The sequence below is a fragment of the Paramisgurnus dabryanus genome, chromosome 24, assembly GCF_030506205.2.
Source record: "Paramisgurnus dabryanus chromosome 24, PD_genome_1.1, whole genome shotgun sequence".
In the NCBI taxonomy this organism is placed as follows: domain Eukaryota; kingdom Metazoa; phylum Chordata; class Actinopteri; order Cypriniformes; family Cobitidae; genus Paramisgurnus; species Paramisgurnus dabryanus.
The window spans coordinates 27,381,666-27,409,326 of NC_133360.1; the positions used below are offsets into that span (position 1 = coordinate 27,381,666).

A 27,661-nucleotide genomic window follows, 5' to 3' on the forward strand; every position below is an offset into this window, starting at 1 on the left:
GAAAAATGCTGGCGGGGAAAGAGTTAAGGGCTGCGGTATGATGGTCATACCATGGTGCTAGCATTTTTCTTTGATTCTCTTTGATCTAATGGGAGCAACAGCTTCCAGCGTGCTAGAACAAATGTTGTTCAGGGTTTCTATTACAATATCCAGATCTTCACAGTTATCTGCTACATGTTTCATTTGTGACAGGTCTGGGAGAGTACTAATAAAGCTATCTTTAGTAGTGGAAATTATTGTTCTGCCTAAACGGTAGCATGTTGTTGACCGAGCGACCCTTTCTAGAAGTATGGTGTACGAGACAAGGCTGTGGTCTTTACTTAGTTACTTTACTTAGAAAAAAGGAAGGAGCTGAGATTATCAGATCATCTACAAGGTGTTAAAACTGACAGCTACAAACCACTGATGCATGGACAGAAAACTGTAATATATGCATTTTTAATCTTTTAATAAATCTAATGTGAGAATAAAATATTATTTTAAGCATGTTAGCTGTCATAATGTTTCTGCTTTTAATTGTGTCACAATACTGTTCCTTTGTGAAAGTTAACATCAATTTGAAAGCAAGACAAATTACAATTATTCATGCAATCATTATTTTGCCTTTGGATCAGTCTCTGACATGTTTTAAAGTAAGTCTGTATATTTACTAAATTTAGAGATTTGTGTTGGAGAACAAAATTGATGAATCTGGCTTCATATATGCATACATTTAATAATAAAGCATGTTGAAATAATGACTAAAATGTATGGTGGCTTTGCAATCACACTGGGCACTTTGTGATTATAATTTATTTAAACAAGATAAAGTTAATATATTTACTTTGTATACAAATCGTGTATTTCATAAAGATAATTCTGTTTTTTCCTACTAGTCTAGTCTAGACGTGTAAAAGACGTCAGTGGACGTCTATTCACAACCTCTTAAAAACTACTTTTTGCACTTAAAGGCGGAGTCCACAATGTTTGAAAGCCAATGTTGATATTTGAAATCACCTAAACAAACACGCCTCTACCCCAATAGAATCTGGACCTTCTTTTAAAAGACCCGCCCCACACATACGCAACCCGGCAAGGATGTCGGTTAGTAGACACGCTCCTTACTGCTGATTGGCTACAGTATATGTGTTTTGGTAGTCGGCCCGTCTCCTTTTCCAAAGCGTTTTTTTAAACATCGTGGACTCCGCCTTTAAATTAATTATTGCAGTATTAAGCAAGGTGTAAGCACAGCATTTGCATATTTCACAATGACTTTATAGAAGGTTTATGATTTTTTATAGAGGGTCATGATGGACTATAAATGCACGTGTAAAAGACGTCACCTAGTGACGTCCTCTTACAACCGATTCACAACAGGGTATAAATATTGAAGTAAAAGTCAAAGTAACAATTATACAGTACATGCAACCCCATAGAACTATAGACATGTACAAATGTATCTGAATGCATTTTTATGAAATGTTCTGTGTTACATGTTTTCACCGATTTGTGCCGTCATACCGCGACTATTTTTGGCCAGGGACACGACGTTGCGGTCGGACCAATGTTTGCTGGGATAGTGTATGTTTGAACATTGTATACAATAGCTCATTACTGTTAATTGTGATTTATTGACCTTTTAGGTTATTTGTCTAAGGTGAAATAATCTTACATTATTTTCACAGAATTATGTTTAATTGTCTTATGGCAAAGTTCAATATGAGGGTGGTGGACATCTGGAAAAGAAGTCTTTTAAAGGCACACCTTTTATTATGTTATTCAAGGTTATTTGGGGAATGTTGATCTAAAAAAACTTTATATTGAATATAATTTTACTTGTATATTGATGTAATTTTATTGCTGTGCTTTATCTATTCAAGGGACATCAGCTCACCTGTCTTTAGCAGAAATATCCTGTTCATTTTTTGACAGTTACACACCTAGGGTCTTTCTCAATAGAAGAGGGAGGGGACAAATGCTGTTTCCCCCAAAACTGATCTAACACTTATTTAAAGCAGAACATATTTTATACAATTTTATATATATCATTTTAGCTGTAGACATAAAGATTTTGAAAGTAAGTGCATGTCATTTACCTAATTTTTTTTAATTGTATTCATTTTAAAAAGAAACATATTCTTCTCTTCCTTCAGATGCTGTGAAGAGGTGGAGCCCAAACTGACTCATAAATAGATGCAGCTATGGCAGACCACCTCAAGCACGCTCCAGGAAGAGCTGGGGGTGGTGGATAGGCAAGTAGCTGTGTCTGTAAGTCAAAATGCCAAGGAGTTGTTGCGTGGAAAATAGTTCCAACAGAGTCAGTGCTGGGTGCGTGATGTTAATATACCAGTAGATGCGACTATTACGTTACTAGCCTAACATTATAATTCATATATGTATCACAGTAACACTGCAAAAATAAAGACAGAAAAACAGATCCAACTAAAATCAAGTTTTATTTATATACAAACAATAAAGAACGCTTCAATAATTAAGGTTGATGCGCGCGCACCCTGCAATGTTTGTAAACTTGCAACCAGGGTTCTAAATTAACTTTTTTGACCACCAGCCAAAGTGGCTGGTAACTTTCTAAAGTTACCAGCCAATCAGCATTTCCACTAGCCAAATTTTTTCCGGTGAAAATAAGAGAAATTATGATTGCCACTGAATGCAACAATGATTTGTTTTTTCTTTCGCGTGCATGCGACAATCCTGACAAAACATGACAACATTTTTGTGATGAAACATAAGCTTTCTTCATTTCTCTGTCGATAGATATAAAGCTTTACTGGGGCACAGGCCCCCCATTTTTTGCTGACTTTTTTGAAAACCTGCTGTGTGCAAGAAATGTGCAACACTTCTACACAATGTCCTTTACCTAACCCACTATTCTACAGTGCAACAGGTACTGCGAAAGATAAATATGTATTTAAAAATATTTAAGTATAATCTTCATCATACCTAACATTATTAACATGTATGGAGGCATACATGGCATAAAATGTTTGGTAATAATGACAGCAGAGAAATATTTTCTACATTATACAGGTACAATGATAGCAATGATTAATAAATTATTTTTACGATATTTTAAGAAACCAGTCATTTTATGACTGCTATACTAAATAATCTCAGTCACAGTTACTGCTAACTGTTTATGTAGTGTCCTAGAGTTAAATATTAGTAAACTAAAAATACAGAACAGTATAACACATACACCTGTGGATTTTCTCAGCAACAATGCAATCCTATAGACTTGACAAAAGGTTCTCCTGAGATTTTTCCTCTAATGTTTGAGACCTGAGGATATAGTTTGTCTTACCTCCCTTAAACTTATCATCTCTCCTTTCTGCTTCCCTTTCCCCTGCTTTGCAAAAAACATTTCTGATGTCCATCTACAGAAGCCAATAATGATCGAGTCAAAAAAAGATCAGCATTATTATTTAGAAACTTACTTCTCGTCATGTTTTCATAATTACTCACTCGCGTGGCGTCCCCTTTTGGATGGAGTTGCGCGCGCGGAGGAACGCAAAGACGCGCGTGGACATGGATACATGCGTGCACGCGTCAGTGCGACTGCTTTGTCGCTTTACAAGCGTAAATTGGGTAACTACATTGCATATAGATCTGTTTTGCCGCTATTATCTTTGTAAAGGAATACACTAGTAAAATGTAAACTTGAGATTTACACCGGCACGAAAGATTTACACTGGATCACATGCCCCAGTAAAGGGGTGTGGCGACACCGCTGTCTTTTAGTTTATCCTCCCTACTCTGCCCGTTCGTTCTCCTTCTTTCTTTTGTTTTCTGGTGGACGCTCAGTTCGTTTCCATGGTTTCTCGCGCTGGTTTCGCTGCAAACTGCGCGCAACCAATTGGCGTATAAACATCATCACGTAGCTTTACGGCATGTTCATGGGAAATGTAGGAAGTAATGCCAGAGGGATAAATGACCGAGAACGGAGCTTTATGTATCTTGCATGCAATGCCTCATGCATCACCGGCCAAACTGGCTAGTAAGTTTTTATTAACACCCGCCAAAATGAATTTTAACCCGCATTTGGCGGGTTGGCGGGTGTTAATTTAGAACTCTGCTTGCAACCCGTCTATACGCTTCGGTAGAACCGTACTGAACATGTTGAAAATAATCAATCATAGTCATGATGAGATTAGAGAAAAACAGGACATAAATTGAGGACATTTTCATTCATACGGATGAACTCGCGCTTCAAGCCCCGCCCACTAGATCTAGCGAAGCGGAGCTCCTCCCATTTGGCTGTGCAGCACTGCAGCGAGCGAGCTCCATCTCGGGCATTCTGGTCTTGGAATGCTGCCTCAGAAGGCGGCAATTTGGAGCTTTCGGACGCAGCCAGTGTGTTTCGAGTCTGATGTCTTCAGCTACGTGTAAATGCTTCGGTGTGCACTGAAATAATTAATCATTCTTCGAGTATTTTATTGGTTTGTCAACAGAAGACAGGATTTCTTAATACGCCAACCGTTAGCAGTGAGATGAAGTTGAAAATCTGACCCGGACTCACTGTTGTCTCTGGAGCAGGGATCCATTGTCCGTACAGCGTCATAAACATCTCCTGACTCCTACAGTTGTGTACTTTGAGGTAATGTCCAGCACGTTTAATACCAAAATTATTAAGTGTTTTTACTCATGTATTATGAACCAGTGTACTGTGAAGATCGAGGACTTAAAACGGAAGTTGTGCGCTTTTCAGACAACTTTAAAATTAACCGAAAACTGCATCTGTATTTACCACTTCTTATTTTAGTTCTTACATTTATCTACTAACGTTAGAGGAGAGCAGGGGTACAAATTAAGGCTCTGGGTGATTCCCCTCCATTTTCCAGGCTTTGACCACAGAAGCCACACTTGCATTTGAAGTAAGTTTTGATGATAAACTTGGATAAATATATTTGATCTATGGTATAATAATTTAACTAGCAAATACCAAAATATGTTTATACAGTAACTAGCTAGCCAGTAAATCAGTTACCTAAATGTAAGCGAGCACTATTATAATAACTATAATAATGTTTATTATGCTTTTAATGAAAGTTTTTTTTTTAGGAAAAGACTTAAAGTTCTACTTGCAATTAAATCAGTCAAGACGTCATTTTTAGCATTTGTATAACTTGCATGCATGTCTGCTTATAACCAAACAATGTGTTTATTTATGTTTGTATATGATACAGTTTATATACATTTTCCCAAATATTCAAAAAATCCCCAGCGTCCACAGATTAAAAATAAATAACATAACAAAACAAAAATGTGTTTTTGTAATCTGGGTGGTAAATAAGACAATCAATACTTCAGTTTTATGGCGACTTTAATGCCTCTTTTTGTCTCTTTTTTTTACACCCATAGAGTAAAAGGGATTGAGACCAATCCACCAATAAATGCTGGAGTCAAACACACAGAGAAATCACTCCATGTGTGACAACTGAAATCTTCATGACATAATGTTGATGCTGGTGAAAGAGGAGCTTGAGAAGATGACAGATCCACAACCATGCAGAATAAAGGATGAAGATACTGAGGAACAAATAGGTTGGTGTCTGTTTTTCAATCTTTATTATTAATGGTTGAGGAATAATCATAAAAACATTGGCAATGAGAAACATGGAAAATAAACTTAAATTCATGAGATGATAACTTTCTGCATCTGTAATAGATTCAGTAGAATTAGATTGAAACATCAGGTAAAGAGTTTTATCCAAAGCAACCTTCAGTGGATTGAATGACTGTGATCTCTGGGAATTGATCCATGCAATGCTCTACTAAAGTTAAACCTCATGTTGTGTTCACGTCATAACCGAGAGAATTTCCTTTTACCCAAAAAAATAGTAATTAATGTTACTGCATCAGATTGAAATTTATGGACTTTGTTTACAAAGACTATAACAATCTCACTTATACAATTTTTTTAAAATTTTGTTTCCCCCACCTTGTTACACTTGTGGTGTTTCTGGTCAAAAATGAAAAAAAATTATAACCAGGGCCTTCTAATGTCTCAGACAGAAGAGAGAAAAGGAAGAGATGCACATTGTGTGCCCCAAAAGATGTCCAAACAAGCACTGTCTGTTTTACAGTGAGGAAAATAAGTATTTGAACACCCTGCTATTTTGCAAGTTCTCCCACTTTGAAGTCATGGAAGGGTCTGAAATTGTCATCGTAGGTGCATGTTCACTGTGAGAGAGATCATCTAAAAAACAAAATCCAGAAATCACAATGTATGATTTTTAACTATTTATTTGTATGATACAGCTGCACATAAGTATTTGAACACTTTTGTATCAGCTAGAATTCTGACCCTCAAAGACCTGTTAGTTAGGCTATGTCCACACGAAGCCGGTGCATTCCCTATCCGATCATTTTTTTTCCTTGCTCTAAAAAATAATCCGTAAACACGAAACCACTGAAACCGACTGAAAGCGGTGTAGTATATATGCCGGATCAGTATGGGGCGCTGTAATTCTGCCACAGATATACACTATACTTACACGGAGAAGAAGACTTTGAGCATGCGCATAACCAACGTATGGTGTTGTCCATTATTGCTTGGTGGTCACCACAATTGCATAGAAGCAATAGATTTTGCTGTAATAAAGCTAGTAGGCTTTAGTAGTTTCTGTAGCACGAACACAATCACGTAGTCCGCCGTTATTGTTGTTGCTGTTACGTGTGACGCTTCCGACACGTGATGTGATGACGTTTTCGCTTCACAAAATATAAGGATTGGCTGTACAGACGAAACTGCAAGGGTGTCGGTTTCAGATTTATCCACTTTAGGACCCGGTTTCAAAAAATAGCGGATCCAGTCTCCCAAAACGCCGGATCCGTGTGGATGAAATGCCAATACGATAACAAATTTATACGTATACAGTGATACGCGTCTCCGTGTGGACACCCCCTTAGTCTGCCTTTAAAATGTCCACATCCACTCCATTTATTATCCTAAATTAGATGCACCTTTTTGAGGTCATTAGCTGCATAAAGTCCACCCCATACAATCAGGAAGAATCCAACTACTAACATGGCCAAGACCAAAGAGCTGTCCAAAGACAATAGAGACGAATTCAGGCAGCAGACACATTCAGTTGTTAGTGTTGCTCTCTCTAACGAAACTAAATGATTTAATTACAAGAAAATATCAAAACGATGGTGAAATACGGTGTCGCGGTGGGCAAGTGGTCTAACCGGTGAGAGGCTGAAGTACCGGTAATCACAGTTTCACCGACTATGGCAACAAGCCTATTTGTAATCTGCAGTCAATTAGTTGAACATTTGCTTAGAACGATTCGGTAAGTCAGAAGCAGACCCATCAGCGTAAGTCAGTGTTCGCTCACCACGCTGATCACTGCCCTATCTGGGCTACATCTCTGACAGAGTTTCCCTGGCTCTGATGTAGGCCTCTCTGTTTTTGCTGGTCAATAATAAGATAAAACTCGCAGTATTTGGTGTCATTAAATGATTAGTTGTTTTTTATTCATATTTAGGGTCTTTGTTGTTTTGGCGCGCTGCACATTTTAATAAAACTATATTTATATGCGGAATACACTCAACTCCACTTGTCATTCCACCCTGATGACCCCCTCCCCTCTCGTCATGCCTAAGGGACATCTCACTCTGGATGAAGGATCACCATCTTCAGCTTAACTTTGCGAAGACAGAATTGCTTATCATATCATCTGAACCAAAGATTCAGCACAACCTTTCCATACACCTAGGTTCCTCGACCATCACGCCTTCCAGGACAGCCAAAAACCTGGGAGTGGTCATTGATGATCAGCTTAGCTATACGGAGCATGTTGCCGGCACCGCTAGCTCTTGTAGATTCATCCTCTACAATATTAGAAAAATTAGACCTTTAATAAATGAGCACGCTACGCAGATCCTTGTCCAAGCTCTTGTCCTCTTCAGGCTGAACTACTGCAATGCGCTACTGGCTGGACTTCCAGCCTGCACAACCAAACCCCTACAGATGATTCAGAGCGCAGCGGCAAGAGTGGTCTTCAATGAGCCAAAGAGGGCGCACGTGACTCGTCTTTTTGTCAAGTTACACTGGCTTCCTATAGTAGCTTGCATCAAATTTGAAGCTCTGCTCCTGGCCTTTAAAACCACCACTGGGTCGCCTCATTTCCGAATATAGAACTTACTATCTTTCTCTATTTGCCTTTCTCTCTATCTGTACATTTCTTTAAAAAAAACTTCTAACCAAAAATGTACTAACCAACCCTTGTCTATGTATACTTGATGACTTGATGAGACTATTTCCAGTGCACTTATGTATTGCTGTTCTTGTGTTGCTATAATTGCTTCTATTGTTTACCACATTTGTAAGTTGCTTTGGACAAAAGTGTCTGCTAAATGACTAAATGTAAATGTTATATAGTATTGCTTTTCCATTTAATCTTGAAGAGAAACGAGCGCTTTTTTAACGTACTGGACTTTGTTCTTGTCAGAACTACATAAAACAGATGAATTAAGTGTTTTATATTGTAGCCAGTTTTTATAAGTCAGAGAGAGAGAGTCTGCGTGAGTGATATCTCACAACATGTTTAAAGGCATTCCATGCAGTTTGATGTTTTTGTCAAACAGCGACCCCTAGAGTCACTGGGGAAAACTTGCAACTGTCGTAATTTCGCACGCCCACTCTGTACGTACCTGTTAGGATAGTGTTGGGCGTGAGATGGACTTCGAAGATAATGACCAGGGAATGTTTCACAGTTTCATACAAATATTAGGCTACTGCATGTCTACTAAACTACAGATGATGGTAATAGGATAATATGAAGTTTATGCCAAGTGTAGAGTAGGCATATAATAATAAAAGTAGCCTACCGCGTTTGCTGGCTTATTACGTTTTTACAAGATTGCAGCTTAATCACAAGTAAACAGTCTATAGTCTAACGTTATGTCTACTGTATAATTTCATTTGTTTTTTAATTGTAATGTAAACATTACAAAATGTATTGACAAAGTTAATTGTATACGTTGCATTATTTCATAACATTGGCCGTTATTCGTTGGCCATAAGCAATCGAAATTAGACAAATGACTACGTACACATCACAACACAACACTTGAGTTTAGATGGCCAAAAAAAACATGTAAGAGAAACGAGTGTTTGTTAGCAAGTCTGCTAAATGCTCTTATGATCGTAAGCTAGCTAGACCCTTGTTGAAGTTATTTTACTGGTCTAATTATCAACACTGGATGAATGAACAGCTTAGTAAAAAAATACACACTACAAGCAAGCGCAACCACATACAACATAGACCGCAAACAAATTTACAAATAAAAGATTTACTTACTTGTCCATCAACAAGATCGCCAGATCAGCATCCCTTTTGCATCCAGGGCTGTCTATTAGCTCACGCCAACGAGTAAAAACCTGACCGCGTGGGACTCTTGTCCGGTTCCTAACTCGGTCAGATTCTCTTTTTCGCTTTCTACTCTCTTCCGAACGGATTTTCTTAGCTGTTTCCCTCATCGAGCATCACGTCTCAAATGCGCGCGTGCAGTTGTTGTTACAGGCTTGTTGTTACAGGCTTGTTGTTACAGGCTTGTTTGACTTCGTGCAGCGCTGCAGGAACCAACAGCCGGATGACGTCAAAGTGCCGTCTCGGATCATTCTCGCGGTACTTTTACGTCATCCGACTGCCGGTTCTTGCAGCGCTGCACGAAGTCGAACAAGCCTAACGTGTGTGACGTCGTTGCCGTAAAGCAAGTCGTGATTCTCGCGAGATTTGTCAGGGGCGGTTCTCTCAAGCTTGCATTGCTGGTTTTGGTAGCGGCGTCCTTCCCGAGCTTCAACAGGGGGATGATTCGCCATACTATGACTTCGTTTACCATCGAAATGACTTTGAAGCTGTTATATTAAGGTAAAATAACTGCATAGTGTGTCTTTAAATAGTCATGACTGTCACGCCACACGAAAATAAATTATGAAGTGTCCAAATGTAAGTATTCTTACCTTAACTGCTACCAAGCTGTGTTTTAGCATCCTTTTAACTGGAGAGGAGAGGGTAAATGGATCGCTTCAGAAAAAAATGTCATTGCTTTATTCAGGGAACTACACTAACCTTTTCCACTGGTGGCACTTGCGCTACCAACTTTTTCAGTTACTGGCGCAAAATATGATTTGGTCACACATATTTTTTTCAAGTTATATTAAGGCGCTCTGGATAATATTGAACAATAATGAAACTGTATTGCATACAGATATGCTTTTTATTTTACTTGCCATCTTTTAAACCACATGCCTTCTTGTTTTCTTAAACGTTGGAGTGTTTCCCACAGATCTAAAATTTACTTGTGGTGGTAGCCGGTGAAAAGGGCAATCATTACCCACTGACAAATAATGGTCTACTATACATGTGACGAAGAACTAATAATGTGTGACACAACACAATACTTTGATTTATTGAAAATTAATATTAATTTCACATTATATTTCATTAATCTAACCACCCCAAACTTTCTTTGCCATTAACAAAACTGACACTGTTTGTCAAAGCACCACAAAAACACTTACTGTTTTTTCACTGATATAAGAAGCAATTAGACCCCTTATATATATATATATATACACATTGAAACAGATAAGGAGATTAAGCAGAGATTAAGCGGGTTCTGCCGGTGGTCACTGGTAGCCAGTGTAAAGATGCCAGAATTGGGCTTATGCGGTCATACTTCTTGGATCGAGTAAGCAGACGCGTTTTGAACTAGCTGAAGCTTGCTAACCTGATTTGCATGGCATCCTCCGAGTAACGAGTTACAATAGTCTTTTCTAGAGGTCATAAAAGCGTGGATAAGCTTCTCTGCATCTGATGCAGACAACATATGGCGTATTTTTGAGGTATTTCTAAGATGGAAGAATGCTGTGCGGCAGACATTGGAGATATGGCTATCGAAGGATAAATTGCTGTCGAACATCACACCTAAATTCTTAACCGTGGAGGTTAGCACATCAGTGCAGCCATCTATGGGCAACTTGTAATCTGTCATATTATATTTGTAGCGATTCGGTTCGATAACAAGTATCTCTGTCTTATTGGAGTTTAGCATAAGAAGGTTATGTGCCATCCAGTCACTTATATCGCTGATGCAGTCTGATAGCTTAGAAAACTGGTGTGTTTTGCTAGGATGTGAGGAGATGTATCATCTGTATAGCAGTGAAACCGTATGTTATGATTCCTGATAATATCTCCTAGAGGTAACAAATATAACGAGAACAGGATAGGACCTAAAACTGATCCCTGCGGTATGCCGTATTTAACCAGGGAGTGATATGACTCCTCCTCATTTACATAAACAAAGTGATAGCGATTGGTTAGATACGATCTGAACCAGACTAGCGCCTGACCACTGATGCCAACATAGTTTTCTAGCCTATTAAGTAAGATTGTGTGATCTATTGTGTCAAAGGCTGCACTAAGGTCTAATAATATAAGGAGTGAGATTTCGCCACGATCGGATGTTAGGAGAAGGTCATTTGTAACTCTAAGCAGTGCTGTCTCTGTGCTATGGTGGGGCCTGAATCCTGATTGGAACTTTTCATACGTGCTATTATTTGCTAAGAATGTGCGTAGCTGGCTTGCCACTACTTTTTCTAATATTTTGGAAAGAAAAGGGAGATTTGAGATTGAGATTACTAAGATCTCCCTGGTCAAGGTGTGGTTTTTTTAATGAGCGGTCTAATAACTGCTAGTTTGAAAGCTGTTGGAACGTATCCTAATTCTAGAGATGAGTTAAAGATATTGTATGTCTGACACTACATGAAATACCTCTTTAAGTAATTTTGTGGGAACAGGGTCTAATATACAGGACGATGATTTGGATGACGTTACTAATTTAGATAGCTCTTCTATTGTAATAGGTTTAAATGACTCAAGATGTTTGTATGGTAAGCTAGCGTTAAATAAATTATTGGGTAGAATGGTGGCTGCTTGGGTACCTACAATGTTTTCCCTAATAATCATAATTTTCTTAGTAAAGAAGTTCATGAAGTCGTTACTATTGTGTGGGAGTTTATTAGTGGGTTCTGTTTGTTCTTTGTTTCTAGTCAGTTTCGCAACTGCGCTAAAGAGGAAACGAGGGTTATTATGATTTTCTTTAATAAGATTGCTAAGATACGTAGATCTGGCGATTTTTATAGCCTGTCTGTAGTGTTTAACACTCTCTTTCCATGCTGCACACCATACCTCTAACTTTGTGCTTCTATAATTTCTTTCAATTGTTCTAGCTGCCTTTTTAAGGGCTGTGGTATGATGGTCATACCATGGAGATGGCGTTTTTTCTTTGATTCTCTTTTTTCGAATGGGACCTATGGCATCCAATGTTTTAGAACAAATACTGTTCAGGTTTTCTATTACAATATCTAGATCTTCAGGGTTATCTGCGACATGTTGCATTTGGGACAGGTCTGGAAGAGTGCTAATAAAGTTATCTTTAGTGGTGGAAATAATTTTTCGGGCTAGTCGTAGCATATTGTGGATTGAGTGATCCTATCTAGAAGTACCGTGTATGAGACAAGGCAATGGTCTGAAACTGCATCGCTCTGAGGTGATATCTCGATGTCATTAATATTGAGCCCGAGTGACAGATAGACTCTAAGTGCTGGGATATATGTGATCTTGACATGTCAGGGCAGCTAACAGATGGACGGGTAAGCCGATCTATCCGTTTCCTGACCTGGGCCCTGGGTAGTCAGACTGTATTAGAAGTAAGAGTATTGGTCAGATTTCTAGAAAGTAAAGCATTCCCTTCTGATGACGGTTGAAGGCCATCTCTCTTTAGCAGGTCAGGTCTCCCCCTGAAATGCTTCCAATTGTCTATAAACCCTACGTTATGCTGAGGGCACCATTTTGACATCCAGTGGTGAAGAGACACTAATCTGCTATACGTTTCATCACCCCGGTAGGCAGGGAGGGGACCAGAGCATATAACACTATCTGATATTGTTTTTGCAATTTCACACACCTCTTTAATAGTAAATCTTTGGTAATCTCCAACTGGCGGAGTCTGGTGTCATTTGCGCCGCCGTGATTAACAATTTTAGAAAACTTACGCTTAGCATTAGCCAGCACTTTAAGTTTGGATCTAATGTCTGACAATCTGGCTCCCGGTATACAGTCAACTATGGTGGCTGGTGCCTCAATGTTCACGTTCTTGATTATCGAGTCTCCAATAACCACGGCACCTTTAACAGATGTCTCAGCCGGTGTATTGCTTAGAATGTCGAATCTGTTAGAAACTACTAGGGGGGTCTTCGATGGGCATCGAATATGACTATGCCGCCTGACAGTCACCCAGTTAGTCGGCCGCCTTAACTTAGTTGCCGGAACCGAGTAATGTGTATTACGCGTTACCGTAGGCGCACCCAAAACAGTGTTTGCAACATTAGCATTAGCGGTCTTACTGTCCTCAACGAGCGTTCGGATGCGCGCTTCTAGTTCTGCAGCCTTACTACTTCAATACACTTAGCACATGTAAGCCCCTCTGTGCTGACGGAAGAAGCTAAACTAGATAGTAGGAAAATAGGATTTAGATGATGAACTCGACGGAGCTCCGATAACAGTGTTGCCACTCTCTTATTTTACATGTTTTCGTCACACTCAGTCTAACATGCGCAGTTAGCCACGTCCACTATTTTACATTCTGCAGAATAGACAGAATAGAAAAATCTGTTACGTCTGACATTTTATTTTGCGGTAACGGAATGTACCGTCCTACCGCCCAGCCCTAGCGTCTGCTCTCCACCTCTTTTATTAAGCGAGGGTGTAAAATTGTGCAAGCTTATTTAATCAATTGCTCTTAAATGAGAGGTTCAGTAACAACACAAGCAGCTGTAATCTCATATACTTTAATATTAGTGCGTGAACACTGCATCAGTTTAAACGTGTCATATCACCCGCTTGCATTTTTAACAACTCACAAGTGGACAAAACACGAAGTCTAAATGGGAATCTGTCTCTCTCGTCCACTTATAATCCAATCAACCACTTGTTTTTGCACCGCAACCTTGTTTCTTTGTATTGCCTGACACACTAAATAATATTTTTTTAATAAATAGTGTTAGAAATACCCCTAAAACATCATTTATTGTAACATTATTTGGGGGCTCGTCCGGGATCTAAATAATATTTCCTGGAGTGTATTGAGTTGTATTGAACTCGATTTCACTTAAACCGTTTAAAAATAGACATTCCAAGCATCAAATGTGTTTTGTCATTCTGGTTTATCAATATGAACTATTTACTTTCTTCATTTTAGATATGATGGATGTGAAAGAGGAGAATCAAGCTGAAGTGGATGAGAAACATCAGATTGTAAAAATAAACCATAATGTTTCACAGAAAGAAACTCTGAAGACAGAAGACATAAAGTGTGAAAATAGTTTCAGTGAAGATGAACGCCCTGCAGATCACAAGAGGACTCGCAGTGAGAAGAAACCTTTAACATGTCAACAGTGTGGAAAGAGTTTCAGAAGAAAAGAGAACCTTAAAGCACACATGATGATTCACACCGGAGAGAAACCTTACACGTGTCAACTATGTGAAAAGAGTTTCACCTTTCAAACAAACCTTAACCGCCACATGAAAACTCACAGTGGGGAAAAGCCACACGCATGCCATCACTGTGACAAGAGTTTCATAGATAAAAGTCAACTTAAGAAACACATAAGAGTTCACACTGGAGAGAAACCTTTCACGTGTCAACAGTGTGGAAAGAGTTTCAGAGTTGAATGTAGGCTTAAGATACATGCAAGAATTCACACTGGAGAGAAACCGTTCACTTGTCATCGGTGTGGAAAGAGTTTCACAGCTGCAGGTGAACTTAAGAAACATTTGAGAATACACACTGGAGAGAAACCATACGTGTGTCAACAGTGTGGAAAGAGATTCAGGGCAAAATCTAACCTTGATGTACATTTGAGCACTCACACTGAAGAGAAACCCTTCACATGCCATGAGTGTAAAAAGAGTTACAAAGCAAAAGCTACACTTAACAAACACATGAGAATCCACACTCGATAGAAACCATTCATGTGTCAACAGTGTGGATATGGCAACAAAGTTTAGAAATCAGCTGAGGTCTTATTAATAAAACTGTCCGGAGGATCCTTACTAAAAGTCTACATGCGCACAAAAGCCAAAAATGGCGTACGGCAAAAAAGATTCAGGCCGTTTCTCAATCTGTGTTCTTGTAAAACGTCATCAGTCGTGCCCCAAGTACTGTTCTAATTCCAATTTCACATCAAGTCAAGTTCATTTAACATCCCCAGATGTGTTCTTGATCCGTTCTTTTTCTTAAGGATGCATCAGAAGGTGACTTGTGTGGACTTATGACAGCCAAGTTTCCCAGAATGCATTTCACGTCAACGGCAGTGGAGCTTAAAATAATAATAATAATTTGTTACATTTATATAGCGCTTTTCTCAGTGCTCAAAGCGCTTTACATATGAATGGGGGAATCTCCTCAACTACCACCAATGTGCAGCATCCACCTGGATGATGCGACGGCAGCCATATTGCCCCAGAACGCCCACCACACACCAGCTTATTAGTGGAAAGGAGACATAGTGATATAGCCAATTAGTATGAGGGATGATTAGTAGGCCAATGGGCAAGTTTGGCCAGGATGCCGGGGCACACCCCTACTCTTTTTCGAAGGACATCCTGGGATTTTTAATGACCACAGAGAGTCAGGACCTCGGTTTAACGTCTCATCCGAAGGACGGTGCTTTTTTTGACAGTATAGTGTCCCCGTCACTATACTGGGGTGTTAGGACCCACACAGACCACAGGGTGAGCACAATATTTGCACAATATTTGAAATATTACTCTTTCTGTGTCATAAAATGTTGCCGTTTAGTCAAGAAAATAGATGAATAAACTTTAAATCTGTGGTCAGTTAGTAAAGATAGCTCCTATATAAACATTTCCTCTGATGATTTTGGATATGTGGGTTCAAGTTGATCAGCGGGCAGTCAGTGCCGTGTACACCGCCGAGGGCAGATTCATCTCTGCAAGTCCTTCTGAAATTTGCCGCTGACTCATTGCAGCTGCTCTGCCCTTCAGTGTCTGATGGTTAAACATGAAATATTTCTGTGGCTTCCAAATTTCCAATTTTATCCCTTGTTTCTTAACCACCGTGAGAGGTAATGATGCAATATTTTTGACGCGTACAAAGTAGCATAAAATCCAAAGAGGCTTGTTGATGTTTCTTAATGATAACTTTATTGTATCAAAATTAAACATGCATTATAGCATAAAACAAACAACACAAAGACACTTTCAGCCATTCTCCATGTGTATGGTCAAATAACTGTATGATCTTGCACCAGCGCCTTCCTCCTGTCATGGGTGGCAGAAACTTTTAAACATTTCTCTCACCTATAGAGGACACAACCTCGAAGAAAAATATACAATTAATCATACAACAACAGAATTATATTTAAATGAACAAATTGAACAAAAAAGGTTAAATAAGCTAACTATGGCTCCTACAATTCCCTTTCGATATATGTAACTGGCATTTTTTGGTCTTTTCAATTTATTTCTCTTTATTATTCATATGAAGTCTGTTATTTGTTATTATTGTTTTAACTGATGTTAAAGTTAATTTTCATAACTTAAATCACATATTTTCAATATAATCTTAACACTGAACCACTGCCTTTGTACTTTAACTAGATTTTTTTTGTGTTTACTTCATGTTGTACAAAAGTTATATCATATTTTATTTTGTAAAACATTGAAGCTAATCAGCTGTCCGTGTACTTTTGCATCTGTTCATTTTTCCTTTTTAACCATGACAAGAAAAATAAAATATAAATGGCTGTTTTGTTTTTAAAATGCAATGTTAAAGGTACAAATTTGAATTAGAACTGTATTCAGAACATTCTAACAAAATAAATAATGGGTTGATCTTTTTCACATTTACTAGGTTGATAGAAGCACTGGGGACCCAATTATAGCACTTTTAATACTATGACCTCTTTAAGGCAGAGTAATGAATAGGTTATTTGCATTTTGCTCAGGAATAAGGATCGGATTAATATCCGTTTAGCTACTCATTTTTGTGGTCGAATGCAACTGGACTGTTTTAACAAGTCTATATCTAATCAGAGAAGTGACCTCGTGTAAGGCCCTATAATGACTGCTGGAATGCAAAAAAATTGTAAATAATGTGAAAAAATATAGTAAAAAGGACATTCTTAAATGTAACTTGGTGAGAAAACTGGCAAAATAATTAGGGAAATCAAAAATGTTACAATTATTTGGTTGTTTAGCATTCGGCTGAGTTTTTCATTTTATCCGGTGTCTTGAGCAATTCGGTCTCCCCTAGGACCCCGCGCGACTCCATTGGCTGAAAAAACTCCTTGTGGGTAGTTTTCTTAGCGCCTTATTACAATTCCTTCAAAATCGCGTTATGATTTATGTAGTTAGAACGTTGTTAAAATTACAATTGATGTCTTTTAAATGATATGTTTCATATAGTAGTATATAAATGAGGCTATAGGTGGGAGATCTACACATTGCTTGTGTCATTTTATTATTTAGATTATTATACTGTACCTTTCCACTTTTTACTGTCTACTTATACAATTACTTACTCATTAATTACTTATACAAAACATGATTACTACATAGTTGAATCACACATTTAAATTATAATTATAAGCCATGATTACTACACTTTTACTATTAAAAATATATATTCCGTAAGGTATGTTAATAATTTACAAAAAATAAAAGTATTGTTTTTGTAAAGCAGATGATGACACAAAAGTACTGACGTGTCTGCAACATGAATATTAGTTTATTATATTGTTTTTTTAGTTAACTTCTATTTTTTTTAAAATGTAATGTTTCTATTTTGTACAACATAATTAGCTTGCTAGCCGCGTATGCAGACGAGATATTGCAATGACACATTTTTGAGCAGGCATTAGTGCTAGATACCAATCGGGGTCCTAGGGGAGACCGAATTGCTCGGGGGGACTGGATTGCTCATGACACCGGCTTCGGACAAGAATTTTCCTTACAGTGCATCCCTATTTCTTTTTGTAAGAAGGCATTTGATAAAAATTCAGTCAAATTAGATGAAGTGAGACGTTGGATCAAAGAACGGAGGATATTTCTATATTATTACTCAAAATAGAAATTTGTGAGTAGGCCTAATAATAAAGACGAGAATAATAATTATACGTCCATAACCAGGCTGAATAGCTGTTAATGGGGTTGCCCAAAACCTTAATCCTCTGATTTAAATAAAATAAAATTGTGATTGATACATGAGAAACAGATTGTGAATGTTTTACTGACATTAAATGTGTCTCTTTTTTCACCTCTAGTTTACACCCACAAGTAAAAGTGATTGAGACCTTCAGTGAAGCTCCTCCTACAACAATCCACCAATAAATGCTGGAGTCAAACACACAGAGAAATCACTCCATGTGTGACAACTGAAATCTTCATGACATAATGTTGATGCTGGGGAAAGAGGAGCTTGAGAAGATGACAGATCCACAACCATGCAGAATAAAGGATGAAGATACTGAGGAACAAATAGGTTGGTGTCTGTTTTTCAATCTTTATTATTAATGGTTGAGGAATAATCATAAAAACATTGGCAATGAGAAACATGGAAAATTAACTTAAATTCATGAGATGATAACAAGCAACCTTCAGTGGATTGAATGACTGTGATCTCCATGCAATGCTCTACTACAGTTAACTACGAAGACTATCAGTCTCTCTCTCAAAAAAGTGTTTTTGTCGCTTTTTGGATTCCCCCCACCTTGATAAACTTGTGGTGTTTCTGTTCATAAATGACCGGCCTACAGAAAATAGTTTATAACCAGGGTTTTCAAATGTCTCAAACAGAAAAGAGAAAAGAAAGAGATGCACATTGTGTGCCCCAAAAGATGTCCAAACAAGCACTGTCTGTTTTAAATGCAAAGCACCCATTAACAAGGTACATGAAATAGGCTATTGTCACTCATGTGCATACGTTCAGTAAATGCATTAGATGCATGCTTCATTTACATGAGCTCACACAAAGTTGATGTCATTTTGTCACAGCGTTTTTCATTTTGGTTTGTTCTTAAATAGGTAAATTTAATGACATGGATTTGATAGGGAACGGCACAATTGTAAAATAATTTTCTGATTGTGTTTTGTGATCTTCCACCTTCACTTTATATGGACGATCATTTTTGACTGGGATCACCACAACAAGGGTGACTCTGTGTCATTTTGTACAATGTTAACATTTATAGGCGATTTATAGTCGTGCGTAGGTCCTACGGCGTAGGTTCCGCGACGGTTTTCATTTATACTTGTGCGTCGACGTGCAAACACACGCAAAACCGCTGGTTGGCAGTAATCACGCGTGTCACCGCAGCAGCAGCATCTTTGTTTTCTCCGTCTCAAACGGAAATACCTATGACGCAGTTTTTTTACCTGACGGGAGGGGTTCTGGTGGACCAATCACAGAGCTTGCGGTCCGCGTAGAGCTTACGCGCTGTTAGAAATTTTGTGAGGTGCGTGTCAGGCTACGCAGAGCTACGGCGTAGGACCTACGTACGACTATAAATCGCCCTTTACTTGCAGCTGGTTGGCGGTAACTTATTGTAGAAATAAATGTATGCCTTATACGTCAGATTATATGCATTTTATTTTGTTTCATAAACATTTATGGTTTAAAGATATTTTGGAGCATCTAAACCAACCAGTTCCTAACCATATAAAACACAACATGTAAGCAAAGTACAGTCACAGGTGTTTATTGCATAAATTGACCAAAAAAACAGCAGTATAAAAGTATTACAAACAATTCGCGTTGCAAACCTTGTGAACTGAAGCCATACAATCACTTTATATGAAGAAATCCATGAATGCAACGCAAACAGTCCGATCTCATTCAAATATAAACTGGAACATAGATCATGATGCAGTCGCTAACAACAGCCAATAGCGCTTCAGTTTTATAGCTAACCTAATGATGCAATCGGTCACAAGACACATGAGAGCCAACGCTGTTTCACAATCAAAGATGATGTATAATCGCTGCTTCTGGCGGCAGTTTTTGAATCAGTATACACAGGATATGATATCTACGGTGGATTGTGATCAGTTTTGCATCTTTTCTTCATATAAATTGATTGTTTGGCCTCGGTACACTTGAAATATTTTAAGGAATTTTTGAAAAAAGTTGTGATTGTTTTGTATGCTGTGTAGTATTTCAAATAATAAATAAATGGGTTATGGGTAAATGGGTACGTCATTTGCTCTAAATTCCTGAATAGTGTTATGTGTAGTAAAATACAATGAATCCTGGCATTTTAAACTAATAATCATACCCAAATGCATTTTATTACATCAAAATGATACCCCAAACTATAATTTCATACCCTAATATATACATTTTCACCTCTGGCCAGTAGAGGCGCTAATTTAGAGTAAACACCTCTGTTGGGCGTACTTGAGGGAATGGACAAACGACCAAAAAGTTGTGGGGGTTTGGAGGATACGTTGTTAAAAACATATTTTATTCTTTTATTTTCTCTGAGACACATCAAACTTGTGGTAGACTGAACAGAGGCATAAAATTCCCACAATGTCTCATTTAGAAGAGAAGCAGAGTAGATCTCGAAATCACAAATGTTATGTCTTTGGTACAAAAAGTCACTGGAAGTCTTAACTGCCCATTAAGTGGTCTTTTTTCCCATTGACTTTATCTTTGTCATACTCTTTAAAGAAGAGACGCACACAGGTAACTCGCGCCATGACTAGCCATGGATTAAAGGATTTTACTGCACGACGTAGAGGCAACCACCCTCCGCTTTGCCTCTACGTCATGCAATAAAATCCTTTAATGTATGGCTAGCCGTCGATTATCCCTTACATAACTTACCGCTACATGTTGTTTCAGGTTGGAGCTTAAATTTCTGTACAATGAGATTTCAGTTTATTTTTGGTGCACACAGCACAGCATGCATTGCATTATTATATTATATATATTTTAGATCAACGCGCCAGCAGCTGAGCACTTGTCTAATTTAACGGAACTCCGCTCCCCCCGTGACACCATAGCACGCCCGCGTCCCCAACAAATTTGTAGCCTTAGGCAGCCGCCTAGTCAGCCTATAGCAATTGCCGGCCCTGCCCAAATGTTTTCTCAGTCAGTGTATTTGTCTTTATAATGGTATAATGTTGTAGCACACTAGCTTACACACAGCACAAGGAAGTTTTACTGTGCGAATACAACTTCTGATGCTACTGGACACGTCTTTAGTGATGTTCCTGGAATCATTGGGTGTTTCCCGTCTTTCAACCTCATACACCCTCATACATAAATCCTCATCAGATCACAGCTTGTGTCCAGTTGGTAAATCTAGCTACACTGATCCCATGAATTCCTCTCTTAAGCCATAGCCATCTCGAGGCTTTCTCTGCTTTTTCTCAATTTTTATTTTTTTGAAAGACAAAAAATTATATGCTATTATTATTGTTACTATTATTATTATAGTTTCACATTAACATGCACACTGCATGCTTTTCCTCACAGGGGGTTTGTGGGCTTCACTTTACGTGAGAGAGCTTGTAGAAAGAGGATTCCTTCTTTGACTTAAAGCCGTTCTATGCAGTTTCGGCGTTTTTGTCAAACAGCGACCCCTAGAGTCGCTGGAGAATACTTGCAACTGTCGTAATTTCCCACTCTAGTACTCCGAAGATAATGACCAGGTAATGTTTCACAATGTCATACAAATATTAGGCTACTGCATAGTCTACCAAACTACAGATGATGTTAAAAGGATAATAAGAAGTTTATTCCAAGTGTAGAGTGCATATAATATTAAAGTACCGCGTTTGCTAGCTTATAACGTTTTTACATGATTGCAGCTAAATCACAAGGAAACATTACAAAATGCCATGACAAAGTTAATTGTGTACGTTGCATTATTTCATAAAGTTGTTTGTTATAATGTCACTATACATGATTATTGCTATTTATCATAATAGTTTGCAAATTGTGCATGTTTACACTATTTACAACCTCTAGGCTTATTTATGTCCTGATAATTATGTGAGATGTTGACAACTGTTGTCATGATAATCGCATGACATACTACAAGCAAGCGCAACAACATACAACATAGACCGCAAACAAGTTTACAAATGAGAGATTTACTTACTAGTCCATCAACAAGATCGCCAGATCAGCATCCCATCCAGTGCTGTCTTTTAGCTCACGGCAACGAGTAAAAACCTGACCGAGTGGGACTCTTGTCCGGTTCCTAATGCAGTCAGATTCTCTTTTCCTTTTTTACTACTCTCTTCCAAACGTGCTTTCTTAACTTTTAAATCGTTTAGCCTCAAGTCTCAAATTCGCGGGTGCAGTTGTTGTTATAGGCTTGATCGACTTCATGCAGCGCTGCAAGAACCGGCAGCCGGAAGACGTCAAAGTGCCGTCTCGGATCATTCTCGCGGTACTTTGACATCATCTGGCGGTTGGTTCTTGCAGCGCCACACAAAGTCGAACAAGCCTAACGTGTGTGAGGTCGTTGCCGTAAAGAAAGTCGTGATTCTCGTGAGATTTGTCAGGGGCGCTTCTCTCAAGCTTGCATTGCTGGTTTTGCTAGCGACGTCCTCCCCGAGCTTCAACAGGAGGATGATTCGCCCTACTATGACTTTGTTTACCACTGAAATAACTTTGAAGCTGTTATATTAAGGTAAAATAACTGCATAGTGTGTCTTTAATGTGTGCATCTTGGGCTCCTAGCATCTGAAATAAATCCAGCACGTCATAAACAGCTGCGCTTCTCTCTGTCTCCCGTGCACATGCTCTCACATCTGTCTGAAGTCTAACCATAAACTACAGTAGTAATCCTTACGTATTTGTTCAGTTTCATGCTTTGCATGCGAGCTGAGGCAAACTATCCCTTTTGTTTAAAATATAACCCACTGCATCTTGGCGGTTCTCTCGCGCACGTGTCAGATAGTAATCCTGTTTATGATATGAATTTCAAGGAGCTGTAGCAATACATCCCTCATGTTTAAAATATAAATCGCGTTCCACTGGACCGGAGTTTTTAACTCTTTCCCCGCCAGCGGTTTCTTCAAAGGTTTGTTCAACAACAAATTTCTTCAAAAATAAGTTGTGTATCGGTATTGCGGAAATTGTCGTCATTGGCAGGGAAGCGGTTTCTCTTAATTGAAGGGTTATCTCGTCAATAGCGGGGAAAGAGTTAAAGGCACCTCTGAGAGTTTTTTCCCCAGCATGGTGACATCGACGATCCCATTTTTAAACTGAAAGTTTGAGGTTGTGACTTAATTTCGATCGATTTCGGTTTAAAATCTAAATCGTGACATCCTTAGTACTGAGTAATAATTATTTCATATTGGCCTACATCTTTTTTGTAATATCTTAAATCAAATTTGTATTATTTTTTTATTTTTAAATAATTTAATGGAGTGTATTATTCATCTTATACCACGGTTACCAAAAATATTGCTCTGGTGCCTAGTTTTAAAACATTTTAAAGGTTAGGCATGCGGTTATTGAAAAATAATCAGCACCCATGGAACATTTCTCAGCCAATCAGAATACAGCATTCAGTAGGTCCGTGGTATAATATTTAATCAGCACTGTCTCACCGTCACACTGTCCACTACAGGGCCACAGGAGGAGAGATATCACGATTGAATGGGTTTATTCCCATTAATTCTCATATATTCCTGTTAATTCCCATGGAAAGATTCCAGCCTTGAAAATTCCTGGAATTTTGCAACGCTATTCACAGATAGTGCTATTTTCACTAAGATATTCAGATGCATGAAAACCAGTCTTAACTGAAAGAAAACAAGTTGACAAAAAGATAGAATCCAATGTTTGGTGATATTGGAAACACCACCAGTGTTATGAACACAGCATAAGAGTTAAACTACAAGAGCAGAAATTGACAATAGAAATGACATAATGTACTTTACATTAAAAATAACATGAATGCATGACAATCTCAAATGTGTTTTGTCATTCTGGTTTATCAATACGAACTATTTACTGTCTTCATTTTAGATATGATGGAAGTGAAAGAGGAGAGTCAAGCTGAAGTGGATGAGAAACATCAGATTGTAAAAATTAACCATAATGTTTCACAGAAAGAAACTCTGAAGACAGAAGACATAAAGTGTGAAAATAGTTTCAGTGAAGATGAACGCCCTGCAGATCACAAGAGGACTCGCAGTGAGAAGAAACCTTTCACATGTCAACAGTGTGGAAAGAGTTTCAGAGATAAAAGTAAACTTGAGACTCATGTGAGAAGTCACATTAAAGAAAAGCCACACGCGTGCCATGAGTGTGAAAGGAGTTTTATATCTGCAAGTTACCTTAAGATACACATGAGGTCTCACACTGGAGAGAAACCTTATGTATGTCAACAGTGTGGAAAGAGTTTCAGAACAAAACGGTACCTTAACGAACATGTGAGAATTCACACTGGAGAGAAACCACATCTCTGTCATCACTGTGGAAAGCGTTTTACAACTGCAAGTGAACTTAGGAAACATTCAAGAGTTCACACCGGAGAGAAACCACACATGTGCCATCACTGTGAAAAGAGTTTTACAACTAAAGGTAATCTTAAGACACACATGACACTTCACACCGGAGAAAAACTGTTCACGTGTCATTTGTGTGGAAAGAGTTTTAGAATGAAACGTGACCTTAATAGACATGTGAGAATTCACACTGGAGAGAACCCATTCACTTGTCATCACTGTGGAAAGGGTTTTACGATGAAATGTGACCTTAATAGACACGTGATAATTCACACTGGAGAGAAACCGTACTTGTGTCAACACTGTGGAAAGAGTTTCAGAACAAAACCAAACCTTAACCTACACATGAGGATTCACACCGGACAGAAACCACATGTGTGCCATCACTGTGAAAAGAGTTTTACAACTAAAGGTAATCTTAAGACACACATGACACTTCACACTGGAGAAAAACCGTTCACATGTCATTTGTGTGGAAAGAGTTTTACAATGAAATATGACCTTAATAGACATGTGAGAATTCACACTGGAGAGAAACCATACGTGTGTCAACCCTGTGGAAAGAGTTTCAGGACAAAATCTAACCTTAATGTACATTTGAGAACTCACACTGAAGAGAAACCCTTCACATGCCATGAGTGTAAAAAGACTTTCAAAACAAAAGCTACACTTAACAAACACATGAGAATCCACACTCGATAGAAACCATTCATGTGTCAACAGTGTGGATATGGCAACAAAGTTTAGAAATCAGCTGAGGTCTTATAAATAAAACTGTCTGGAGGATCTTTACTAAAAGTCTACATGCGCCCAAAAGCCCAAGATATCTTTACTTGTGTTCTTGTGGACTTGTGAAACGTCATCAGTCGTGGCCCAAGTACTGTTCCAATTCCAAGTTCACATCAAGTCAAGTTCACATAACATCTAAGGATGTGTTCTTGATCCGCTCATTGTATCGAGGATGCATCAGAAGGTGACTTGTTTGGACTTATGAAAGACAAATTAGAATGCATTTCACGTCAACGGCAATGGAGCTTAAAACCTGCACAATATTTGAAATATTACTCTTTTGTGTCGTAAAATGTAGCTTTTTAGTTGAAAATATCGATGAATAAACTAGTGTTGTAGTCAAGACCACCAAGACCCCAGTGCAAGTCACTGCATTAAAACACTTAAAATGTGGAATATGCATATGATTAGGCACTTCTTGTGCATGTGCGTGCGCGTGTGTGTGTGTGTGTGTGTGTGTGTGTGTGTGTGTGTGTGTGTGTGTGTGTGTGTGTGTGTGTGTGTGTGTGTGTGTGTGTGTGTATGCCATCAGAGAAGTTGAGAAAATAATCAAAGGCATTGCAGATATGTGGGAATTTATCTTTGTCTAAAAGTGAACAAACACTAAAGAGCTGAAATCAACTTAACCATTTAATCTGAACTGTCTTTCCATGGCTTGCCATCCACTTAACACAATGCAGGTGTTTTTAGTAATACAATTTGAAAAATTGTCATTGGGAGAAACTTGAAAAATGCCAACATCATATGCCAAACCTGAATAAACTGCATAAAATTAATGGTAAAAAATAAATTTGTGATGTGCCATCAGTTGTGGTCTTGACCGGTCTTGAAATAAAATTCCTCTTTGTCTGAGACCGAGACGAGACCGAGTAAAAATGTGGTCGATTCCAAGACGAGACCAAGACCTTTAAGACCGAGACCGGTCTCGAGAACTACAACACTAGAATAAACTTTAATTCTTTGGTTTCTTAGTAAAGATAGCGCATATATTATAATTTTCTCTGATGATTTGGATATGTGAGTTCAAGGTGATCAGCAGGCCGTCAGCACTGTGTACACACCACTGAGGGCAGTATCCTCTCGGCAAGTCCTTCTGAAATTTGCCGTTGGCTCAGTGTAGCTGCTCTGCCCTTCAATGTCTGATCGTTAAAAATGAAATATTCCCTTTGGATATACACTATATTGTCCAAAGTTTTGGGACACCCCTCCAAATCATTGAATTCAGGGGCCTCATTTATAAAATGTTGCGTAAAAACCATCCTACATTTGATCTTACGATCATTTAACAAAAATGCATACGTGTGATTCATAAACCGAACGTACGTGCAGAAAACACGCGTACCCCTTTCGAATCTATAAATCGCAAATGAACTTGAACTTGTGCGCGCAGCCGAGCAGTTTCAGATCTCCGCCTTTAAACAATGCGTAATTAATGTCAGACATATAAAAGAGCGCTTGTCAATGTTTAAACCCAATTTCAAACAGCAAAAATGGCTTATTTTCCAAAAACCTACAGCAATCGGACAAGCAAAAGTGCGTACGTCTGCTCAGACCCTGACGTGGTGCTAAGCACATTTCCACGTCAAAGACAATTTTTATAAATATGGACTTTGCCATGGATTTTTGCGTACGCGCACTTTACGATCAAATCTGTGTGTACGCATGCTTTATAAATGAGGCCCCAGGTGTTCCAGTCATATCAACTGAAAGGAACTCTTAATGCTTCATCATACCAAGACATTTTGGATATTTTCATGCTCCAACTTTGTGGGAACAGTTTAGGGATGGCTCCTTCCTGTTCCAACATGAATGTGCACCAGTGCACAAAGCAAAGAGTGTGCAGAAACTTGACTGGCCTACACAGAGTCCTGACCTCATTGTCAATATAGTGCATCTAACTGGCATTTGGTCTCATCTATTTATTTCTCTTTATTATTCACCTGAAGTCTGTTATTTGTTGTTATCGTTTTAACTGATGTTAAAGTTAAGTGTCATAACTTAAATCACATATATTTTCTATAGAATCTTAACACTGAATCACTGCCTTTGTACTTTAACTAGATTTTTTGTGTTTACTTCATGTCGTACAAAAGTTTTGTACATTTAATGAATGGTTTTATATCATATTTCATTTTGTAATAAATGCATTGAAGCTAATCAGGGGTCCATGTACTTTTGCATCTGTTTATTTTTCCTTTTTAACCATGACAAGAAAAATAAAATATAAATGTTACACAAATAAATAATTGAATAAAGTGATTTTTACATAATTTTTTTGTAGTTTCACATTCAGACGACTTTTG

At 38.3% G+C, this 27,661-nt stretch overlaps 3 protein-coding genes across 3 annotated transcripts in view; 2 read left to right on the forward strand and 1 right to left on the reverse strand.

Annotated features, from left to right (window-relative positions):
* The window catches only part of LOC135741239 (solute carrier family 2, facilitated glucose transporter member 5-like), a 179,142-nt gene that overhangs the window by 62,996 nt on the left and 88,485 nt on the right, over positions 1 to 27,661 (reverse strand). The gene's annotated exons all lie outside the window — the stretch shown is intronic.
* On the forward strand, positions 4,079 to 15,043 carry LOC135741059 (uncharacterized). Its single transcript, XM_065259701.2, has 4 exons — positions 4,079 to 4,594; positions 4,760 to 4,871; positions 5,359 to 5,541; positions 14,272 to 15,043. The coding sequence occupies exons 3-4, from the start codon at positions 5,454 to 5,456 to the stop codon at positions 15,033 to 15,035; spliced, it is 852 nt and encodes a 283-aa protein (XP_065115773.1). The 5' UTR covers positions 4,079 to 4,594; positions 4,760 to 4,871; positions 5,359 to 5,453; the 3' UTR covers positions 15,036 to 15,043.
* LOC135741058 (uncharacterized) lies at positions 18,433 to 27,575 on the forward strand. Its single transcript, XM_065259700.2, has 2 exons — positions 18,433 to 18,576; positions 24,088 to 27,575. Exons 1-2 carry the CDS (start codon positions 18,489 to 18,491, stop codon positions 25,269 to 25,271), a joined length of 1,272 nt encoding a protein of 423 aa, XP_065115772.1. The 5' UTR covers positions 18,433 to 18,488; the 3' UTR covers positions 25,272 to 27,575.

What these genes read in the sequence shown, in the direction of transcription:
- LOC135741058 (XM_065259700.2), top strand. Translation starts at nt 18,489, where the DNA reads ATGTTGATGCTGGGGAAAGAGGAGCTTGAGAAGATGACAGATCCACAA. An exon ending in AGATACTGAGGAACAAATAG is followed by an intron (nt 18,577 to 24,087) that starts GTTGGTGTCTGT and finishes TCTTCATTTTAG; the next exon opens with ATATGATGGAAGTGAAAGAG.
- LOC135741059 (XM_065259701.2), top strand. Translation starts at nt 5,454, where the DNA reads ATGTTGATGCTGGTGAAAGAGGAGCTTGAGAAGATGACAGATCCACAA. An exon ending in AGATACTGAGGAACAAATAG is followed by an intron (nt 5,542 to 14,271) that starts GTTGGTGTCTGT and finishes TCTTCATTTTAG; the next exon opens with ATATGATGGATGTGAAAGAG.